This window comes from Tympanuchus pallidicinctus, unplaced genomic scaffold (genome assembly GCF_026119805.1).
Source record: "Tympanuchus pallidicinctus isolate F22 unplaced genomic scaffold, pur_lepc_1.0 scaffold23, whole genome shotgun sequence".
Lineage (NCBI taxonomy): Eukaryota > Metazoa > Chordata > Aves > Galliformes > Phasianidae > Tympanuchus > Tympanuchus pallidicinctus.
In genome coordinates this window covers 3,922,152-3,946,502 of record NW_026294740.1, presented here as the reverse complement: position 1 = coordinate 3,946,502, position 24,351 = coordinate 3,922,152, and the positions used below count along the sequence as shown (strand labels likewise).

The following is a 24,351-nucleotide window of genomic DNA, read 5'->3' as shown; positions in this document are numbered from 1 at the left end:
CATGTTTTTAATCTGCTCCCAGAACATTAATTTAGAATAACATCCCTAAGAATTCAGAAAATATTAAAGTATTGCTAAAAAGAAAAAAAACCAAAAAGGTAGGGATATATTTTCTATCTGTTGGTATTTCTACTTGCAGTCTCTCTCCTTGTCCCACAAAAGGCATTCTCAAAGAATGCACTGGAATGCTAAGTTTAAACCAGTGAAGAATTTGCAACATTCCACTGCTGAGCCAAAGTATCCGAATGTCTCACCAGCGTCCTCCTGTGATGTCTGCTGCTCTGTTTTGCTAGCAACGTTTAAAAGATCTTCAAGTAATTGACTCAAAGGTAACACAGAGGGCTGCTACTTGACGGAGCAGGTATTCACATATTCACAGAAGTAGATTGAAAAAAACCAGCCCAATGGTTTTCAGAAGGTATATGTGTAATGTATAAGTAGGGAATCATTTTAATCTGTTTCAGTGACACAGATCTGGACCCTTTTTGATACACAATCCTGCATGCTAGCAGATCTCAGGAAGCTGATACGGTAAGAACCTCTCACACTCTGCAAATTCTTCTGCCTTCTGATGCTCCCTGCTGTAACAGCTCCCCATAGTGGTACTAACCACCTTCTTAACTTCTGAATGGAAGATAAAGCTTGGCAATTCTACCATATACAGCATAAACAGAGGCACAAAGAGATTATTACATTAATTCCCCTACTTCATAAAGTCCATGGCATGCACAAACAGTCATGAAGAACAGGTCTTGGGTTTTTCTGTCACCACCTCAAGGCTCTGAGTACATTTCTTTTGACACAGATCTGTGTATCACCTACCACAAAATGCCCAGTGAAGATTTCACAAACCTCCTGGACAATTTTCTTCCAGTATCCTACTTCCCATGGAGCAAATAAATGATTCTTAATGTTTAAGGATCTCTTTTCATCCAACACAAGTTGATTATTTCTTGCATTAACAACGTGCACATACCACTTCGTGGAAGCTAGCTGTTATATTTTTGAAGATGTCTCTTGAATCATGCCTTTAAATTGGCCAAACAATTGCATTTTAAACTCAGCAGCCATGTTTTCAAAACACCCAATCATCTCCACAACACTGCATTCCATCAAACCCATCTGGATCTGTCTTGAAATACACTGACCAAAGCTGATGATTCACCAGTGCTGATTAGAGTGGAAAGGAGATTTCAAGTGACTGTTCGTAGATAATATTTGTTCATTTTAGATTTTAGTATTAAATTCACATTCAGGGCTATGTACCTAGATAAGTAATTAGCAAATCTTCTGTTCTGCAAAGCATACAGATCACTGGTATCAAAGCCACAATTTTGTGTAGGCATTTCAACAATATTTAATACACATTTATTTTGTATTTATTATACTGTAGAGCTCATGCTGGAGGATAAAATAATGACAAACACTCCCTCTGCCTTCTGCATACGGAACTGCTTTGAGGAGTAACACATACCAAGGGGGTAAGGAGCAAAGGTGTTCGGTGAAGACTGTTGCTCTTTGGTCTGCAGGTCAGGAAGGCCGGGAGCCTGGGGATGGGGTGAAAAGCTATCCATGGCTGATTTGCCTGCAGAGGGGTGCAAAGATAGATGTGGAGGGGGAGGCTGCTGCTTCATAAGCAGGGCCTGGGCCAGCTGGCGCTGGTGCTGCTGGATCTGCTGCTGCATGTTATTGATTGTACGTGCAACCTGGCAACAAAAGAGAACAGATCAGTAACTGCTCAATTCGCAATGACTTAAGATTTCTTATGCCTTTCTCTACCCTTAGATAGATCTCTTTACAAATAAAAATTGACTGAATTAAGTGCTGAAGAGCTTTCCTCCAACAATTGAGTGCTGTGAAGTAAGTAGCTTTATCCCCCCAGCACTCTTCACCTCCCAGTACTCAAACCATGCACTATATTACTGTTCCTAAGGAAGCTCTAACTGGTTTGGTATCATGTTCAATCTCTTTAAGCTTTTCAAGCCAAACTCTGATGATGGAATTGAATTGGCAGTCAAACCTACTTGCTGCTCCTGTTGTCTCATGGGTCCGGAAACATTACGCTGAGCCTGTAACATCTGCTGCTGGATTTGTAAACGTTGGTACGCCTACGGGACGGAAACCAGAGGTCAGAGACTCCAACATATACAAGAACCCTAACAACCTTGCCTGAGCTGATCTGGTATGACACACAGTAGGGAAGAAGCATTGGAGTTTTCTGAAAACACACAACGAAGCAAATGTAACGATCTTGTTAAGAATGTTTTACACAATGCATTTAAGTTCAGCACTGTTTCTCTTTAAATCAAACAGGCTACTCAGTAAGTTCACCAGCAATATGGATTCATTCAACATAGGAACGTGCTTTCCTTCTGAAAAATGTGCCAAACAAAGGACAAAATAAAAGATTCTAAAGTTATCCAAATTGGGTAAATATCAACAGTTATTTTGTATTAGTCTTTTTATTCTGATAGCACACTGCATTTCATCAGCTGTGTGACTTTACTCCAGAAAAATCCCATAACTTTAATGGCATTCACTGGGCAAGGTATAATTTCCCTGAATCATCTGAATTCGAAATCCAAAGGAGTTCTGTACAGGTATTTCCCAGGTAGCTTTGTACTGTCCAACCCACGTCATGGCATGAGATCAGAGCTGTGCTTCTCAAAACTGGGACATATGGTCAGACATGAAATACCAAATCTTGTTACTAAGAGAAGAGTTAGACTAGCACATGACATCAGCAATGAAGGTGGTCTGTCAACCACAATTTTATATATTTAATACAAGCAAACACTAACGAACTGCTGGCACAGAATATAAATTTTAAAGAGACCTATAATACGTGATTAAATAAAACATATATTTGCAAATGTAGCAAAGATACACAACTTTCCAAAAGCAAGCAGTCCTTGCAGCGTGATCAACGTTCATACCATTAATAACAAGAAATGCACCACGCACTTTATTGTTTACTGAGGTAATGAATGCAGTTCTTACATAACTCAGGTGACTGGCACTGCCAAGCTTTCTGTCTTGTTATGCTGTGACACTAATTTCCCAGTTGGTCAATGAGTTGCACATGTTTGACTGTAACAGGCAGATTTAGTGCTGTTTGATAATATACAGTTGCAACAAGACACTTTAGTTCCCCTGATATGCTGTAAAGGATAATTATTCCACAAAGCCTGAGGCAAAAACCATGGTTTTGTTTCTTTTCCAAGGAAATCACTATCTAATTGCTTTAAATATCTGCCATGTCCATTTAAAGATTTAGTTGCTATTCTCCCATTTTACCTTCATGCCTTCCATTCACATTTAGAGCTTACTTGCCAGGTTTTCACACTTACCAGCTGCAGCTGATAGAGCTGGTTCAACATCGTCATATGCTGAGGATTAATTGGCGAGGTTAATAGTGCAGGGTTGAGACCAATGTTTTTTGCTGCAAACTGCAAAAGCTGTGCTTGAACCTAAAGAAGAGCAGTGTATTAAGCACTGTATATTCACTTTTAACACTGGTAGCTGTGTAAGATGTAAGAAAGTGTCACAAGGCATCAGGTGAATAATATTACTATTGTATAATTGTGTAATAAATCATTAAAAAAATTACCAATAGGCTCTAAGTAGGTTTTAGTAACAACACTCACACGTGCATTTACAGAAAGTAAAAGAAAAAAGAGAATGAAGTCCTCAGCTTTCTAGGAACACTGCCTTTTGCAAAAAGGAGCGAGAGAATCTGCATACACAGATAACAGAGCACCCAGGGAAGAACATTTCACCATGTAACGTGCTTAATGGCTGCAGAGCCTCAGGATCACCACAGAGTGTGCAGGGGAGAAAGCACGCAGAATTCCAGGAAAAGGGAGAACATAAGACTGGAAGTTCCATCTCACCTGAGGGGATAGAAACTGAGGCACTTGAGCACGAAGACTAGGCTGGGATGAATTAAGAGGTTGCACTGGCGGTTGCTGCGGCTGTTGCATGGTCCTGGCTTGTGCTGCTCCGCTATTGCCAAACATACCCAGATTGCCACTCGGTATCTGAACGGGACAAGAAAGACATCGGCCCTGAAACGCTTCACTCAACACAGAAGCTCAGAGTTCCTTATCCGTGCAGCCTTTATCCCCAGCGGCTGTGACTGGCACAGATAAAGAATCCAGGACTGTTCTGGGAGAAGCCTTGCTGATAATAAGGCTCAGGATCAGGCAGTGAAAGCACTGCCATACATCCAACAACACCCCAAACCTGCCAGAACTTTGTACAGGTGTCAGAACAAAAGGCAGCTGAAGGTGAAGATCTCTTTTATAAGGATGCATAAGGCTGGAGGTCACAAGATGAAGAGTGAAAAGTACTCACAAAAATATTTGTATTTATGCAAGAAAACAGGATAATGAAGTAATTGAACTCACATTCTAACCATTACGTTATCCAGAAGTTTTTATACATATTCATTTTACAAACCCACTGATAATAGATGTGCTATTAGAGCTGCCTCCTCTTCCGATATGCGTAATGGGTTGTAAGTGCTGAACAAGTACTGCCTTTAGAAAACTAACTTAGAATATGCATAATAGAAGCCACAACAGAACAATATATGTATATATATATATTTTTTTCCTTATTGTAACTAGTACTTCAATTTATATGGCAAAATTAACTTCCACACAAACAAGAGCAGTCCATGACCTCTCCATCTCGTTGTGTTTACGAATCTTCCCCTTCACCTCCTCTCCCTTCTCCTGTCCTTTCAGTTCTATCCAGGGGCCAAAACTTCCCTCCTGCACGATGCTGCATTTGACCAGAGAAAGCTCGGCTCCTTTCCTACCACCTGTCAAAGCTGTGAGCTGCCTTGACATTTATGACATGAATAAATAAAACCGCATCACTTCTCACCCATCTCATCACTGAATAATTACTCCAGCCAGGAGGGATGAATCAGAGCAATGTCTCTGTCTTAAAGTCTGTGACAATTAGCAGTGCCTCAAAAAAGAAACCTCACATCAATCAAGGCTGAGCTACATCAGGGTTTGCTGGTATAAATCCATAACACTACAGCGTCTTCTCAATGCATGCGTGTAATTAGTAGGCTAATTACAACCAAGCAGTTGTTTTATGTCCAATAACATGAAATGTTTACACAGCAGGTAGCTTCTTCACTGGTATTTCAAGTGAACAAAGAGTTTGTGTGCATTTTCAGTTCAAAGCCCCATTTCCAAGGGGAAGGGACAGGTGCAAGCTGCGAGTCTGAGCGCTGCAACTCAAGCTGTGACCTCTCTGAACAGCCTTACCTGTCGAGAAGAATTCAAGTTTTGCATGCCCAGCCCTGAGGCAATCCCGCCCAGGGTCTGATTAGGGAGTGCACTGTTTGAAAGGGGGAGCTTCAGGCTTGGTGAAGGCAAAAATGGTGAAGTAGTGGGCTCTTCCACTAGGCCGCCATCCTGATTGGAGAAAGAAAGGGTGAGCTGCGTGCAGTGCCCAGGAGTGAGCAGCACACAGAACAGTTGCCCATGAGAATATAAAGGGGCGTGGATGAGTAAAAAAAAACAAAAATGGGTGTATATTAAAAAAAAAAAAAAAAGAGGTATGAATGATGGGAATGAAAAGCATGGGGTGAAGGAAGAAGAGAAAGAGAAACAGCATTAAGGTACTGTTTTTCTTTACTTTGTCGCACTTAATCCACAAATGCACAACCACCCTCTTCCACCTCCCAGCAGGAAAGGAGGCTCGAGCCATCCAGAGCCCCAGGCAGCCCCTCGCTAGCGCTGGGATGGGGAGAGACCTCACAGGATTTGGGGAGGTCTGCATTAAAAGCAGAGCACAGACAGGCAGTGCAATGCTCCTGCTAACCCTGATAGGCTCAGTACGTGAATCTGACACCAGCCTGCATTTGGTTCCACATCACAGCTCTGCTTGTAAGAAAACATTTTTGCATTAATCCCCTTTCCTAACTCAGACACATGAGCCTCTTTTAATATTCTCAGAGCGGTGACTTATTAATATCCACTCTGAAACTCTACCGCACCCACAGAGCACAGATACTTAAAACCAATGCTGACAATGTTGTCTGTGTGGCCGTGCTGGGAAAGCCATGAAGGCACTGCCCAAACCCCCTGGAGGAGGCACATAAGGAGCCCCTTTCCTAACGGGGCTGCAGGGAACCAGGGCTGAACACGGGTGTGATGCACATAAAGCAGCCCCCGTGGGGGGCAGACAGCACAGCAGAAAATACAGCACATCCCATCACCCCCAGTCTAGCGGGTAGCACTGTGGGCAGCACTGTGGTGGGGCACTCAGCTCTCTCTCATGCTGGGCTTTGATGTGTGGGCAGCCTGCAGCAGGCACCATCAAACAGTGCTGGTGTACAAAGCACGGCTCCAAAAGCAGGCAGAGGGCAAAGCCCTTTCATTTGCAGTGTACCAGACTGGTGTTTTTCAAGCAATGTTTTCAGTGCAAAGAAAGGCCTTTGTACAGGTGGGGAGTTAGGTTAGATCAGTCGTTAAATCCAATCCTCCTTTGTTAGCAAAGCAGCCCTGTCCTCATAGCAGATACCCAAACAAACGACCTCATGCAGCACAGATCTCAGGAAATTTCACTTCCTAAGATAATCTTGAGAAATGCATTTTCAACAGTTCTCCTTTGATGCAAAGAAAGTTTCTCTGCTATCAGGCACACTGACACTTGACATGCTATCTGACTGTCCTAGGGGGACACTGATATTTTCTAATGATATCCCCAAGGCCTTTCAGCTCAAGATATTTTACATTCTACTGGACATCAGTCACACTCTACAAACAACTGCAGCCTGCATGACAGTAACAGGTTCAAGGATTTCTGCTCTGATCACAGACATGTGTTTCCAATTCTGCCCCTCTCTCTTTAAAGTGAAAACCTTTTCAAGCTCTGTGTGCACTCTCTTCCAGGTGCCATTGTTTCCTTTGTGAACAGAACTACTGACCAAAAGAGACCAATGCAATCCCTTCCCATGCCCCAGATTACTCAAATATTGTCCCACTGATATTCTTTTTCCTCCTTCTGGAATGAGGCACTGCTCGGGGAGGTGGAGAACAGCCATGCTAGAGATTTGGGCATCTGATTTCTGCTCTGTTCTGCTCTAGACCACCGTCACCTTGAGCGTGTTCTCTGGCTGACCTACAGCTCGTGTCTTTGGTTTTGTTTCTAACACACTGTTTGCATTCACTCGGGTTTGATTTTCTGAATTTAACTTAATGCAAGAGGCAGACTGCTGCACAACTCTGTGCCCTACAGCTGGGGCCGAAATCAATTCATTTCACATCAAGTATTCAGCCACTCTCAATCCAGACCAGGTGATACCTTCACTGCATTTAGCTTCATGGAAAGGACTTGACACAGCTGCACAATGCTACCAGAGGCAGTATTTCCTTCTACATTTATTGAACAAAATGCACCATCCTTATGCCCAACAAAACACTACTTTCAGGACACTGGAAGGTCTCTCACAACAGTTCCATGTACTAGATATGACAGAATGCAAGCACTGTTAAGACATTTTGGTGCTACGAGCCATGGACAATTTAGCAGAGGATTCCTGGGTCCCTGGGCAGTAATGTGCCTACAATAACTGTCACCTCATGAATGAAGGACCTCAAAAAGCAGTCCTGTGTAAGGATGAAGTACCTCATCTGTTATCCCAAAGGCAAAAAAACTGACTTTTGGGAACGGCAAGCGGGACCAGAATGTGAGGAACTGGCTGGAAAAAAATCCAACACTATATTTGTATTAGAAACAAGAGAACAGTGCAGGCAAGTAGAGTGTTTGTGGAAAACCATGATGGCAGTGAACAACCACCAAGACTTTTACACCTCAACAGCAGAGAATAAAAGCAGACTGAAGACCAAAACAACAGTGGAAGAGGGGCTTAATTTTTAAGGAGAGGATTTCCTACATGCTCAAGAATTTGGGAGGATATTTGCAAGCAGCATCAGGCCAAGGAAGACGGGATTTTATGCTGGTGATATGTGGGAAAGCATAAAAAAAAAAAAGAAGGTAGAGGATCAAAGTAAATGACAAAATAAAACACACCAAACTTGAGTTCTAGTGCTCCAGAGCAGTACCTGAGCCCAGACAGTTTCAGAAAAGAGCCAATGAAACACACGAGGCTCATTTCTGCTGTCCTCCAGGATGCTGCCAGGAACACCTTACATGCATTTCTTACAAATCTGATGTCTCCAGAAGACATCACACAACATCTTCAAGCAAACCTGATGCCTAAGCACAGCATGCTTGCCACCAAGTATAAGGTAATACGGTTGAGATCACGTATCGGGGTACTGCTAGGCTGGATGTTTGTTTTCTCAAAGCCACTGGATTTTCTCCTTTCTCTTTTTATGGTGTTACAGAGCAAGATAAGATAATATCCTGAAAAAGCAATGCAATTAACAAAGCACTGTGTGCCAAAGACTGACACAGAATAAAGAATACATGAGTTAAGTGCTGACACAATCAGCTGACTGAGGCAGCAGTGAGCACAGTAACCTAGCTTACAACTTCCTGAAGAAGAACCCTGCATAACTCATGGAAGACTAAAGCTGAGGAAAAGGATAAGGGCAAGACAATAGGTAAAATGAGGAATGTCAGCCAGATTGCTTTGTGCAGCTGTGGCACCAACCACGGAAACGATGACCTGATCAGAAAGAGAGGCAGCTCCAGGTTTGTGCTCTGAAGCATTAACCTGAAGGACAAAAAGGCTCTGGAGAAGAGCTACTCCAATGTCATGAGATGTAAATACAGAGAGAATATCATAGGGAAAAAAATCTGTTCTTAGTGAAGAAGCCGTTATTTGTTTAATTCACTTAGCAAGTTGCTCAACACTAACAAATACAGTTTGGGATTATTTCCTCTGTCATATTGAAGTACTGTGACAGATTATGCCTAGACTGACAGATTTTACTTGCTGTATGAATACTAATCATTCTAGTACTCCCTTCTCAATACCTGTGTTTAACATATGTTTCCATAATTATGTGTTACACTGCACATAACACACCCCTCCCTTCTGCAATAAATTTACTGCACAAGACATTGCTATTCAAGAGAAGAAAAGGCTAGCTGGCATGCATGCACTAATTCTGTGACCTCCATGATGAGAGGGATCTTTCAATTAACACATTCATTGAGGCTGGACACAAACAAATGGTTATTGTTAAGGATGAATTTCAAGTGGCAGGAAGAGAAGAAGAGCCAGGTAAAGCCTGATGTTAGGGAGCAAGGCTATGATGGACACACAGTGATGCCTAGTGTCCTAGTGCACTGCTGTGCTGATTTTCTTAATACAGTACATGGGATCTGTCACAGCCCACATCTTAACTTCAACCATAATGCTATACTTAAGACTGTAAGAAGGGTGGACAATTGGAAAGAATGATTATTCCTGGTCAATAAAGTTTTTAATAGAGTCTGTTAACAAGAGTAGGTATCATTCCTGTCTCACATCCTCTAAATAGCTTATGTAAAATGAGCTGCTTTCAGCACAGCTCGTAAAAAAGGCACTGCTTTCTGCAACTGAAAAATAAAATAATATAAACTTCTACAGACATTTCAAATAACTCATGAAATAAAGACTGGCAGCACAGAATGCTCACTCCTGATGAACAGTTTTGGGTGGGAGGTGTTTTGGTGAGTTATTCGCAGGGCATTGCGTCAGGCTGTCACTCCCATTTCCTACTGAAGATCTGGCTGCACTTTTCCCTACATTCTGTTCTTTAGGCACTTTGAATCTTGGACACCACTAACGCCTGAACCTCCTCATTCATTGCACAGTGCTGGAAAATTTGTATGTGACCACAGGAAAGGAAGCTCATCTGAGAAGCTGTTTACGACTGTCTGCTCTTTGACTTAAAAATACCTCAGCTCCTCATTGCTGACTTCTCTAAAACCCTGCAGCATTCAGTAGCACTCAATGGTATTTCTCCAGTGTACAGCCTTAACCTGTGTACCACACTCACACTTCTGAACCTACCTTGTCAAGGAAGGTGGGGCGGTCCATGGAAGACTCTTTGGAGATTGGTGGTGGGCGGCAGCCAAGGGGTTTGGTGACCATTCCATTATAGTCGGTCACTCCCATTCCACGCTTGTCCATTTCCACCTTCTTTTCCAGCAGAGCACCTTCAGAGAAAAGGAAAACGGATTCAAGAAGGTGGCACAAAGGCAGTGAATTTGCCAGCATCAGTGCTTCCTTTTACAAAAGCAAAAACCCTCAGTAAAAACACGTCATCGAGCTGAACTGGACAAGATCAAATTCTCAGAATCATGAATTTGGGGTATTTTTTTTCATTAAAGGGAAAAAAAAAATCAGTTGCAGAGACACTTACTCATGGCCTGATCGAGATTCATATTGTTGCTCTTCAAGGCCTCTTCCGCTGGTTCTCTCTGTCAAAAATACAGGTCACGTTAAGGCAAGAACTCATCGTGCTTATAAGATTTCAAAGAAAACTGAGAAAACACATCATAGTTCTGGATTTAGTATTTACTCAGTGACACAAACGTCTGCATGTATTTTTCTTCTGCTTTGACCAATTCTCACAGCAGTTCAGTTTGTTAGCTGTGTACCATGAAGCCATGGTCTTCTGTTATTCCAATTTCTTCCTGTTTTCTATGGTTAACTTCAACATTACTACTCTGTGCCCATCCTTAAAAATACAGCTTTACTCTCGTTTCATCTATTTAATAAGGAATTATCACCAAATTTCAAAGTAACACCATAAAACTCTCGGTTTCCTAAGTTCTATAAATATCATCAAGCAATCTCAGAGAGCACTCTGCTGGCTTATGGCAGATTCCTGAAATTGAAGTAAATTTCTAATTGTGTAACAGAACTGCTTCCCAGTCTGAACACGGCATCATCTTTCTGTAGTTACAGTTTGAAACACTGAAAAACAAGGAGTTCAAGCTCCCCATCCCTGCAGGCATTCAAGGCCAGGCTGGATGTGGCTCTGGGCAGCCTGGGCTGCTGGTTGGTGACCCTGCACACAGCAGGGGGTTGAAAGCAGATGATCATTGTGCTCCTTTTCAAACCAGGCCATTCCATGACTCTACCATTCTAACAACAGCTCAGCTCCGTGCTGAGCTGTGAGCACTACTCACAGGGAAGCCCATATCTGTGAGCTGTTTTATCAGGCGGTTCATGATCCAGGCCTCATCTTGCTTGCTAGATGTCTTCATGCCCTTGGTAAACAAGCAGAAGATTCCATTAACGGTTGGCTTCCCATACCCGTACCAATGAGATGTAAATCAAGTACACAAGCAGTTTTTCTTGTTAATAATGCATACTATTGCAAGATATATCAGTACATTAATTTAAGAAGTATTCAGAACCCTACAATCATTGCAACTTTTTTTTTCCCTTCCCCTACAAATTATCCAAACTCTACAATCATCATCAAACTCCACCTCTGTTCAACAGGTGCTCCATGTGCCACTTCCTATTTGACTGGATGACCACTGAATTAAAGCCACCTTTGAATTTAAGTATTTCATGGTAATCTTTGGCAGAGAACCACAATGAAATAAAAAATCTGACAAGCTTGACTAAATCATTACGCTGATCACATCTGTGTTGGGTAATGGAGTAGTAAGCAGACTGATTAAATGCATCCCCCATTTCTGCAAGTTCCAGGCTTCCCTTGTCCTGGAATGAGGTACACACAACAGAAGACATTCTAATGTAACTGGGTATGGCCTTGCTTAAGCGTGCCATCAGTACAGAACTGCTTCCTTCTCATACCTATACAAACCTTAAAGTTATCTACTTGTTTCTCCATACAGAAAATAGTTATTTTTTGCTGGACTACTCCATCACAAACTACTGTTTGTTTTCTAGCACCACACAAAGTGGCTGAAGGCCTCATAACAGTTTTCCCATTGGCACATCACCATTTCTTCAGACTTGCCCTGGAAACAAGGTAAGCTGTACTCCAATATGGAAGCAGTGAGCTGCGTTGGTGTTCTGGTGCAGGGGTGTATTTATTGCCAGATGTAATGCAAGAGAACATTTCTAACAACGAATTCCAGAAATGCTGCACTTCTACTCATTCCCAGAGACCATCTTTATTTTTTCTCACCTTTTGAAGTCCTTTCTTTGGGGCATTCCCCCAGGAATTACAGGAGGAGCTGCTTTCTTGTGAAGCAGTATTATTCCACATATCTCCTTCTTCATCTTCCCACTGACTAGTACTGAGATTCACTTCATCCCCACCACTGCCCCAGCCTTCTTGCATAGATTTTGAAGCTGGAGGGAAAGAGGGAGAAAAAAATCAGACTCAATTTTATGCAAATTTTACAGAAATAGACTTTTATACCATAGCCTACATGCTAACGTTTAAGTATTTTCAAGAGATATAGAGGTTCATCAAATAGCTTAATTGGCATTAAATGATAAGGACTCCTCCTTTGAAGCTAACAAAAAAGAGAAGTGCTCTAAATAGAGCTACAGAAGGAAAAAGTCCAGCAATGGCAAATCTTCCTTTCTCCTAAGCAAGAGAGATCTGCGACCCTTCCCGCCTCCTAGGAACAAGGAGCCAGAAGTATGACCACACACTTGTGTACAATTTTGCTTTCACTGAATCTCACAATTTCAGCCACCACATTCTTCCACTGAACAAAACCAAACTGCAAGGTTACTAATGGCCAGAAATGCATTCACATCATAGAAGAATGAGGTCTGAAAGGAGCAAGCAGGCTGCAAGGAACACTGTACAGTAAATGACAAGGCTGCGTCAGCTCAATCTGTTTTATTGTTTCTTCTGCTTAAAGTAGGGATTACTCATTCTAAGACCTCTCGTTCTTCTTTTCAGGTTTTCTGGGACTTTTAACTGTCTCTCACTGCAGCATTTAGCAGCAGTAAGACTTAAAGATTACCACAACCTGAACGTTAGTTTAAAGCCAGACCTGCAGCCTTCAGGGCAGTTGGAGACTTAAGATTTTTATCAAATAACTTTTGTTAGAAATCAAGAACCAGAAAGCAGCTCATGGTGCTCCTGAGCCTGTGAGCAGCCATAACAGCTGAAGCACATATCCAGTCTTTCAGTTTAATGGATGAGTAACATCATGGCCAGTCACTTTCATGTGCTTCTTCCCTTACCAAAGTTGATCCTATCTCGACTGAGCTCAGTTTCTTCTCTCCCTAGTACAGGTTTCCTTCAGTCCTGCAGTTTCCTTTTTTCCTATGCCTGTTATTTACACTGTACTGTCCTTAAAGAATGCATAAAATACCCTTAAGGAACGCACTTAAATTTATTGGACGAGTTTGTTAAATTCATGCTTTTAAATGAATCTGGTATCTGGTATCAGAATCCGATATCAGAATGTTTCGAGAGACCTACAAGAGTTCCGAAAATGAAATTAGGAAATTCCGAATTAAACACACAAGAGAACGAGAAGCCCTGCCTGCCGATGCCGGCAGCAGCAAACACCTTTGCCTTCTTTTATCCCCAGCCCCTGATGCCCACCACGTACCTGGTTTGCACAGTGCCGGGGCAGCAGCTGGAGCGGCTGTTCTGCCGTAGGTCCCCGCTGGCTCTGCAGGGCTCTCTCCCCACCCCGTCCCACTGCTGGGGGGTTTCCCCCACGCCGACGTGCCGTTATCGACTGCAGCAGAAGGGGAGGATGGCTCTCCCCAAGAAGCTTCGCTCTTCGTGTGGACGTTAGGCATTTCTCCCCAGCCTGCTGGAACGAGGCAAGGAGGAAAAGTGATGAGGTTTCTTTTGTCAGTCATTACAAAGTCGGACATTTTATTCGAGCCTTTAACTGGAAAGAGCATGAAACTAATAGGGTAACTACAACTAGTTACTCTAACTATAATTAGTAACTCTCCTATGAAGAAAGGCTGAGGGAACTGGGATTGTTTAGCTTGGAAAAGAGAAGGCTCCGGGGAGACCTCATTGTGGCCTTCTAATACTTGAATAAATAGGGGGAACGGCTGTTTACCAGGGTGGGTGGTGATAGGACAAGGGGGAATGGTTTTAAACTGAGACAGGGGAGGTTTAGGTTGGATATTAGGAGGAAGTTTTTCACACAGGATGGTGACGCACTGGCACAGGTTGCCCAAGGAGGCTGTGGATGCCCCATCCCTGCAGGCATTCAAGGCCAGGCTGGATGTGGCTCTGGGCAGCCTGGGCTGCTGGTTGGTGACCCTGCACAAAGCAGGGGGTTGGAGCTGGATGAGCACTGTTGGTCCTTTTCAACCCAGGCCATTCTATGAGTCTATAATAAAATAGATTTTAAAATCTCCTTGGTTTAGTCTCGAAAGTCCCTTCTCTTTTCTCACACTTGTATGCAAGACATTATTTACTTGCTAACACTTTCAACAGAGATTACATATGTAGATAACATTCCCTAAAGCTCTTATTACAGCTTGTGGCTGACTGTGTTCACTGCCAGCCCCTTCTCTGAGGCTCTGTGCAATAATCAATTTTATATATATATATACATATATATACATATATATATATATTTTTTTTTTTTTTTTTTAAATATTTTTATTTTTATTTTTTTACAGCAGAACTAGACAAGACTGCAATTAGAATGAGGACTGGCAGGTAGCAGCCCCTGCCTTCCTGCAGAGTATTACTTTAACTCATTAAAGCCACTATAAAGAAGCTACCATATACACACAAGCTGCTATAAAGAAGCTGCCTCAGTCTGCCTTGAACGTAATGCGCTTAAATCCATGTGCCACTGAGCTTAGTGCTGGAGCTGTGTGTGCCAGGAACTGCTTCTGCAACCTACAGAGTGACACACAGCAATGCAACAGAATTGGAATTGGAATTTAATGCGTCCCTTACCTCTTACAAAAAGGGGTTTTTTGTCCCAACGTTTTGTGTTCTGTTTTTTTTTAACCTTTCTTTTGTTGCACTCGGGAGTTCAGTGGTTTTGTTGAACAGCAGCACTTGAGAAAAGCGTTTTTGGAGCTGAATGTTATTTAAGTGCGTGTGTTTTATTCCAATGAATGAAGGCCCTGCCCATCTGTAGCTTCTGGCTCACAAAATGGAAACAGGACTCGTTAAGAAGGAAACACTTCAGCTCCCAAAATCAGCCTTAAACCAGAACTCATGTATGAGAAAGGCAAAGTGTAATAAGCTGTAGACTGTAAATCCCAAAGAATTGGTCCTGCTGCTGCTCTTTAATCTACTGAATTTCGAGTGCAGACCATGGCCATGCAATGTCCAAGTTAAGTTCTTTAAATGCACTGAGAAGTAATATGGGATTACAAACACCGAGGGAGCCAGGCTTCATTGAAAGATCATGCTTGAAGGCACCCAACACCAAACAAAATGTATTAAATGGAAGTTTTCAGTGTCACACCAAATCAAGTTCAGTGCAGGAACTAAACAAATACAAGCTGAAGGATGCTGAGTGCTGCAAAGACGTGCCAATTCCAGCTCCATTTTCCCCTCTGAGGTAAGGACCCCTCTGCTCACATCACTGTCTGCGTTGCCTTTGTATGGCTCTGCTTTACAAACTTAACAAGGAAGGTAAGGTTACATATTCAAGCAGATGCTAAATCCTGAAGTGGAAAGAAGATACTTGCTTTGCAGCCTCCAGAAGAGTGATTTGTTAATGAGGTTTTTCCTGGATTTTTACAACATCTAGCATGAGTTGTATCTGAAACAGACATAAGTTCAAAGAGCCTGCGGTCCCAGTGCAGCAGATCCCAAATGTTATTGCAGAGGGCTGAAGCAACACACAAAGCTACTTCTAAGCTCCCTTACACAGCCCTAGGGAAGCAAAACACCTTCGTAACTGTCTCAAATCTGAGCTAGTCTTCCACTTTCAAAAATTCTTACTATTTTCCTCTCTGAAAACAACACACATGTAGGCTTTTCTAAGAAAAAGCCCCATGCTTTTAAAACAAAAAATAAAACTACAAACAAATGTCTCTGCATGAATGCTGTTTTGCAACAGCATAACCTCTGCTGAAGGGCTCCTTGGCAAGAAAGTGAAGCATTAATACTGCACTTTTTCAACTGTTAGAATTGCAAGAAACAAAGAGATCACAGTGAGTAATGAATACGGCCACATTGGCAGAGTTTTGTTTTATAGAAATAAAAACATAATTAACATTGGGCCTCAGCCAGCAGGAAATCCTCAAGGGAAAGTGAAATGTTAACTGAGTTATGGCAGGATGCAGTTGTTTTCCCTCAAAATAACCCTATAGCCATTTAGATGATAGAAACTGTTCTCCTTGAAGTCGTTTGGTCTGTGATACATAGCAGAGCGTATGACTACAGTGAGGCAAACTGAAGTATGAGAGCCTTATGCAGATGGAGATGGAGGAGATTTAGGAGAAAAAAAGATAGTGTATCATTAGTCTCACGCAGCGAATAAACAAGCTGCAGCACTGTACACCCATGTGTGCAGCCACAGGAAGGTTCCTGCACCCTTTAACCTCAGGTCCCATCTCCTGCTAGCTTCATGCAGTGGGGCTCAGTGCCTTCTTGCATGGCTCGGCACTGGGGAAGCTCTTAGTTGGCTCTCAGCAAAGTCATGGCTGCAAGAAAGCAGAGGTCAGGTTTCTCAGCAACACCTGGCCATCTCCCAGAACAGAACTGTCAGGGAGCTGAGTACCCACAACTGGATTTTAGGTTCTAAATGAGCGCCCTGAAGGAGTGGATGGAAGTTCAAAGGATGATGCACTGCTCCCATCTTTTGCTCCATGGAAATCACAGACTGTAAGTGGCACTGGAGCTGCTCCCAGCAGAACAGCAGGAGATTGCAGAAGCAGCAGAAGAATTCAGACTTCATTTAGATTTTTCCAAAGTTGAGCTGCTCGTTCTCTAGGCTCTGATTTTCAACATGAAATCTCTATAGCAAAGCCTGTGTTATCTTCGACTGGCTTCCTTGCTCAGATGGAGGCCTGGCTGCTGGAATCCTGTCAGTCTGCCTACCCAGTATCTCCCCTCTCACAGGGGAGCATCCAGCCCTTCCTAGCATTTGCAGGAAAGATCTCTCACTGCTTGGGATCCAAAAATCTCTTTCTCACTCATCCCTGTTTTGTCACTTTGTCTTTCTAAACAACCCACCGCTGGCTTGGGAGGGAGCTCCTACAACCAGAAAGGAGTACATCTATCACATTTATCTATCCTGGTTTTTGTGTGCATTTATCTACAACACAAAAAGAAACTTCTCTCAGAGCACAATGCGTTTCATGAAGTGAGTACCAACATCTGCTTCCCATCAACAGCTTTTAAGCTCTGCAAAGAATGTTGAGAATTTCTGAGGATGGGTGACAACTCGAATAACAAGGCTGTAACTTGGCCTGCATTTCTGAGCTAACACAGCATAAACTTCTATTTCAAAAGGAACTGCTACTCTTTTATGAATCATTACCTAGTTCTGTACAGCAAAATCACGAGCCACCTCTTGGTTGTCAGCGTGTGACTGCGCCATCCTACAGCTACACAATGGGCTTCCCTACTGAGACAGGAACAGAACGGGGATTCCTTATTCCCTGAGCCATTCCCTGCAATAAATGATAACCATGACTGGCAAAGCACATCACGATCCGTGTGGAAGACCAAATTCCAGTGGTAACTACTCAGTTCAAATGCTGGAAGATCTCAGATGAGCACTTACCTATGCCCTAAGGCACAGCCTTTAATTATACAATCAAGCTCTGCACAGAAATAATGGACATGTTGGAAAAATGTGCCTTTGGTTCACAGAAGTGTCCTGGCTACAGGACTTGTTTCCCCTGCTGCACAGGTTGGAAAGGGATATTCCTCATCAATTGGAAGGGTAATTGGGGTTAAAAAAAATAGCATTACATGGTATGACAGCACCCTGCATCTCACTGCTGTCTGTGAGGAAGGAAAATCACTCATTACTTACTTCTTTTTTTTCTTTTTAATCCTTTTTTCTTGCATTCTATCTTCATTACATTCTGAAAGTTGCTCTGGCTTAGTATCTTAGAACACCTTATTTCTAATGAAAATCTTTGCAAGATGCAAAATGCGGTCACTTTAACCAAGTCGTGTGGCATCCTGAGTGGGTGGCTTCAAATTAATATGCATTTCTGACTGCACAACCACACTGCTTCCAAGAAACCCTTCCTTTGCTACCATCTCTGAGAGGCACCGCTGCACAGCAAGAGTTTTAGAAACACATGGAATCATCCAAAAATCAGCTTATGGGGGGAGAACCAACCAACCAACCAACCCACGCTAAGAAAGGACACCTGCGCTATAATGCATAAATGGTAGATCTCAGTTTCATGGCTGAAGGTCTCAATACAGATGAAATAAGTTTAAGGTAAATGGTGAATGGAGCGTGGCCACGTACAAACCTCTTACGAGATTCCTCTTTCTGGAGCCCATTATTTGACAAAAACAGACATCCTCAACTGTTAAAATATTTGACCGGAGTAAGGAACATGAGACTACTTTTATAGAGACATTACATTAAGTTGGAATTATTTCACAACATCAAAGACAAAAAAAATGATGGCAATAAAAGGAGGAGAACAAATCTCACTTGGAGAGAAACACAGTTAGAAAGCCAATATTTAGGCATGGCCAAGACAAAACAAAAACTTGGACACAAAATCAAACGAGAAATATTAAAGAGCACTGCAAGATTGGATTTGAGATGTCTGTGGTTGAGACACAGAGCAGGGCTTCCAGTGACATTTATTTAAATACCTGTCCTCTAAACAATTTTTTCTCTGTACCTCCCCCCTACTTTTATTCTTTGCTGCTCGTCTACAACAGCACCTTCTCTTCCATTAGAAAAAATCCCAAGCTCTTTTCAGACAAACAACACTTAAAACCTTGTCTCTGGAACAGAACTGGAGTGGAATGGCTTTTTTCAGCCACCCTGAATATTAACATCTTTAACCAATCCAGCTTTACGAGAACCTCATAAAAGCCCAGGCTACAGTCCATGCTTGAGACCTGAAGGATGGAAGAGAACCATTTCTCCACAAATGACAGCAAACAGAAGAAACAGCACCAGGCTGGATTCATGCAACAGCCAAAAAAACATCTGCTGCCAAGAGATAGGGTTTGTGGAAAAGAAACAGATGCTCAGCGTCTAAACAAGAATAAAGACTGAGTAATAGTAAGAGAAGACAAATAACAGAAGAGAGGTTAGCAAAAAGACATCCAGCTCTCCAAGAGCAGACTGTGCTAATGAATGGTGAAAGACCTTACAATGAAAATATGGACCAACGTGCCAAGGACCCAGAGCTTCAGTGGCCTGATACTGGCTAGAGCTGCTCTGACTTTCCCTGCACAGCCAGCCAGCCTTCTCTCTGGTGCTACTCCTCCAAAAAAATCTCTACAGCACAAAGGTAAAGCCAGCGGGTTCACCCAGACACACAGCTCAGGAAATGGCTCACCAGGACGGGCTGCAAGCACACTGCAACTATTCTCAGATTCATCGGAGCAGCGCTGCCAAAAAGATGACGGCAGGCAGTAGAAATTGGCAGAAACACAAAATACCATGCCTGTGTCTAGAAAGAACTGGAAATAAGGAGTTTGGACTTTGGAAACGTGTCTGCCAGGTTCTATGGGTTCTGTACTCAAGGCAAGCAGCTCATACCGCTGCTTCAGAGTACATACAAACATTTATGCTATGATACGAACAGAGCATTCCTATCTTTACCACTCAGTTACGCAGGGAGCATTCAGTAACGCTGGTACCAGTAAATGGAGCTTACAAAAGTGCTGTCATACCTGGGCCAAGCAGCGGGGACCGGTTCGGCTGGGCACTTGACTGGTGCGATGGCTGAGGTTCAACCATGTTTGTGTTGATAATGGTGCTAGTGGTGGTGGTATTGGTTGTGGTACTGCTCTGAATGATAGGATTATTTCTATCCCACATGTTTACAGTCTTGTTGTTGTTGTAATTTGGGTCGCCCCAAGCCGAGGTACCATCATCGATCTCCATCTTGCGGCGAATGGACGGTGGAGATGGCTCTTCCCAGCCAGTTGCCTCACAGTTCTCTTTTTGTTTGGCTGGCACTGGCCCACCAACCCACCCCGACCCCGTCTGTTTTACAGAAGCAGCTCCACCCCAGTTACTCACACTGTTGTCCTGGGGTTTATTAGCCCAATTTTGTTGGGGGCCTGGCTTTAAAGATTCCCCCCAACTTGTACCTGTATTAGCCTTGCTGTTTGTGCCATTTCCCCACCCACTGGTCCCAGACCTCGTGGAATCATTCCATCCAGACCCTGACCTATTGTCAGAATCCCACCCAGATCCATTCTTCTTCCCATCACCCAAGTGTCCAGGAACAGACGATGAATCTGTCCAATCTCCACCTCCTGAAGTCCAGCTCGGATTTGATTTCTGTCCGTCTCCCCAGTTTTGAGATTTGGGTTTCTGAGGTTCACCCCAGGTAGGTGATTTGTCCTCCTGATTTGCGGTCCCACTCCAAGTGTGGCCGCTTTTGGCAGCAGCAGCATTATTAACAGTAGTAGAGCTTGCTGACTCTCCCCACCCCCCTGGGCCATTTGGTGCTTTGTTGTTATTGTCTCCCCAACCTGTATTTGTTGGAACAGCTGCAGGTGGAGAGTTGACCCACCCAGATACTGAAGAGGTATTTGTACTGTTCATGATGGACCCATCGTTCTTCCCCCCTGAGTTTGAAGATTGAGTAGCTGCACAACCCCAGGCCTCCGTTCCATTGTCATTCTTTCGTTCAGACCTCGGGGACTCTTCAAATTCCCAGGCAGTGTTTTGCTTTACAGGGGTCTGTCCCCACCCTGTATTGGACAGGACCCTGGGGTCAAGGTCATTTCTTGGCAACTGAACTTGCCCTTGGTCTATCATCCCTTTGTCTCTCCTCCTGCCTTCTGCAGCCCCCTCCCTCCCAGTACTGCCTTCATTTTGACTTCCACCGCTGTCATTGCTTCCTTCGCTAGCTGTGGTGCCAGATGCTGCAGCTTTGGCCCAAGAGTTTATTTGTTCGTTGCCCTGCTGCATGGCAGGATTCGGACTGGTAACACTAGAGCTATCCCACCCCGTTGATCCTTTCCCATTGATGTCGCTATTGGAATGCTGGTTTGGGGGCTTGACCCATTCACCATTGACACCGTTACTGGCGTTACGGTTGGGGTGGCCCCAAGCTCCAGAATGCACACTACCAACACCGCTGTTGCCGCTGCTCCTGCCCCACGCCAGTACCCCAGGACCAGACGGAGGCCCTGAATCCCAAGCGCTCGCTCCGTTTCCTTCCTTTTGCACAGCACTGCTGGATCCATTTTGTTTAGCACTTAATGCTGAGTTCACAGTGTCTCCATTCCCCTGACTGAACCCAGAATTGCTGTTTCCTGCGGCAGGATTACCCGGGGACATCCCCCAAACTGAACTGCCCATTCCTTCACCACTGCCCCCACTGACTTGAGAAACTGATGTTCCATTAGCACCAGGAAGGCCTTGCAGGTGGGGCGGGATGATGGCCCCCATACCAACAGCCATCCCCCAGTTCGGCAGTCCATTTGTCTGCATTGCATTGATAGGGTTTGGTGAAGAGTTCATGGGGTTAGTGTTATTTGGTCCATCAGTGTTAAGGTTCTGAGGTTGTACGCTGAAAGACACATTCTGAGAAGTGGACGTTTGTGGTTCTGTGCTCTCTTGCGGCAGCAAGTTTCCCCAAGCACCTAAGGTGCCTGTCGGGTTCCCATTCTGGTTGCCCATGTTCTGACCTATGGCACTGACCGGACTGCAAATACTGGAAGGGTTGCCTGCTCCCACAGTTCCCTCATGTCCAAGTACAGGCCAGGCAGCTGGATTGGCATTAGGGTTAAGGTTAAGATTAATGCCAGCATTTGAGTTGGAAGCACCCCAGCAGTTTTGACTTCTACCATCTCCAATCATGTTGTCCATCTTGCCATCCCCACCGCTGGCAGAGCAGTGAGCTAGGCCAGAGCCAGAGCCTGCAGCCATGCCCCACACTCTGGCCGAGCTGCCGTTACCATTGGCTCCACCAGCTCCAAGGGCACTCTGGTTAGAAGTGCTTTGGACGAGTGCTCCGTTGGCGCCATTATTGCCATTAGTTTTCTTTGTATGTCCAGTGAAGTTGCCTTGGGCACTCCCTGTAGCCATGCTACTGTTCTCTGAGCCACAGTTGGAGGCAGAGTCAGTGTCTGTAGTACATTCTGAGGCAGATTCAGTCTCAGCTCCTGTGATGGAAGGCCACGCTTCCTTGTCAGTCCTGTCTATTATCACTTTATCCCAGCTGCAGTTGCCTTCACTCCTGAAAGTGGGCTGCTGTCCCCAGTGGGAATTTTCATAATGGTCTCCCAATCCACTGTGACTGAGATCTGAAAGGATCCAAAAAGGTTGAAAATGAGTGCATGGTTCAAGCACCACAAAAACACAGTTATCTACAGTTTTACATCACTAGCTATAGTGCTGTGCTCCGCACTGAGATGTAACGTGTCCTAAGATTCCAAGCGTGTCTTCTAACATGATACAGCAATTTTCTTCAGTACAACTAAATACTAAGTTCATGTTTCGACTTTTTGTGTTGTTGCTGTTTGTTTTTTTGTTGTTTTTTTTTAAATTAAAATTCTCAATTAAAATGGAATAATTCCATTCTAGAAGACACAAAAACATTTCACATTAAAATAATAATACACACCATAAATAAAGACAGCAAACACAATGACCTCCATGAAAAAAATCTAAGAAGCAAATTTGTGAAAAATGCAGAAGATGATCTGTGAAATTTATTTTTTGACTCAGTTCTCAGAGCACCCAGTAGAAAAATGTAAAACGTCCTCCTGCCATTACACACATTGCAGCCTCAACAGCATCCACACGCTCCATTCACACTTCATTTACATTCTCAGCCCTTCCTGTAAATAAAGGAACAAACACTGACAGCCATCTTCACTACACAGCATCAATTATGCATTCCAACACTGCTACTGTAACTTTTACATTATAGCAGAGAACACATAGGCGTTTCACAGTAACAGTTTGGTCAAGAAAATCAGCTCTTAAAGGATTTACAAGGGATTTAGATGTGCTTTTTAGCTGCACATATCATCCAAAGTACGTCCAAAGTCCACCCCCCACCCAATGAAACTAATGCTGCATTGCACAGATATTCAGAAGGCAGTCTTCAGAGCACGTACCTCATGTAATACACACCTCATACCTATGCTCAAACAAAGATGCTAATCAAACAATTTCTAAAGAAGCTCTTGAACCTCCAATTGCTTGCTAGGGTGCAAAATGACACTGAAAGACACAACCATTTTCACACTAAGGACTCCAGCTTAGTCCAGTTTTTGCTTTCACTTTCCATCCCAATCGCTTTGGTAGAGATTTCTCCTTTTAGTTTCTTTTAATGGGAACCTCACAGCAAGTAATTCAGTCCCATCCTGGGGATACATGGTGGAGGCCACCTGCACAACACTTCTTCCAACTGCTGATCTAAAGAAAGCAGCTATATGTTACACATTTTGGATGCCAATTATTTTTACTTGTCGTAAATCTGTACTAACACAACTTTGATTTTTACAACCAATTAATCTACATCAGATTTGAGTAAGAAGTGCAAGACTGTTCTGAGGGTAAGATGTATACAACAAACCTCCCAAATAAGCTGTTTAACAGTGGATGACTAATATGCATTGATTTGAATCACAAATATTTTGGTGTGATTAGCTCCTCCAACTGCTTCCAATTAAAGGTACTCCTCCAACACTGTGAAAAAATTATTCCAAGAATAGAAAAAGCTCTCCTGAACAGAGTCTCATTATTCACACATTTCACCTGTGGCTTTGCAAGCGAGAGCTGTGATTATTAAGCTGCCTCACGCAGGTTATCGGGATACAGAACGAACACACTAACCCAGGACAGACTGCATCTCATCTCAAAACCAACTGGAGACACTTTAAAGCAAGGATGGGAACACAGCCTCAGCTCACTGCCTGTCTGCTCACAATGCCACGACATGCCTGGTGTTCTCAGAAAGACCCAAACAACGGGCATTTACAGGACAAACTGACAAGAGAATATGAAGCAGCTGGTTAGACAATGCGGATTATTGCCCCCACATGCAATGGCCAGCAAGAAGGAAAGCATCACGTTACACCTGCACGAAACTGACCGCTTACAGAGCTGAGGAAGAAGGCAGAAAATTTACCTGATAATCTACGAAGGTGTTAAACAGAGCCCAGAATCCCAGATAAGGCAGGGAAGGAGAAAGGAAGCTTGCAAAATGACCCAAACTGGGTTGACGGGGTCAAAAATATGAGCCAAGCAGCATTCGGAGCAGAGCAGAAACAAACAAAGGAAAAAAGCTGCAGCAGCCAAGGCCAGCAGATAAGAAGTTGAGGTAACCAAGGAATCAGATAAGAG

General features: G+C 43.5%; 1 protein-coding gene across 9 annotated transcripts in view; it reads right to left on the bottom strand.

The window, feature by feature from the left end:
• The window catches only part of TNRC6C (trinucleotide repeat containing adaptor 6C), an 88,575-nt gene that overhangs the window by 13,433 nt on the left and 50,791 nt on the right, over positions 1-24,351 (bottom strand). For 4 of the 9 annotated variants that reach the window (XM_052687750.1, XM_052687747.1, XM_052687753.1 and 1 more), the window contains 11 exons: positions 19,710-22,301; positions 13,492-13,701; positions 12,099-12,265; positions 11,122-11,202; positions 10,350-10,407; positions 9,998-10,143; positions 5,289-5,462; positions 3,894-4,040; positions 3,351-3,470; positions 2,025-2,108; positions 1,475-1,706 (listed from right to left, as the gene is read on the bottom strand). In XM_052687750.1, coding sequence (XP_052543710.1) covers positions 1,475-1,706; positions 2,025-2,108; positions 3,351-3,470; positions 3,894-4,040; positions 5,289-5,462; positions 9,998-10,143; positions 10,350-10,407; positions 11,122-11,202; positions 12,099-12,265; positions 13,492-13,701; positions 19,710-22,301 — 4,011 coding nt within the window. The remainder of the gene's footprint in view (positions 1-1,474; positions 1,707-2,024; positions 2,109-3,350; positions 3,471-3,893; positions 4,041-5,288; positions 5,463-9,997; positions 10,144-10,349; positions 10,408-11,121; positions 11,203-12,098; positions 12,266-13,491; positions 13,702-19,709; positions 22,302-24,351) is intronic. The other 5 variants (XM_052687749.1, XM_052687751.1, XM_052687755.1 and 2 more) reach the window with 3 other exon arrangements.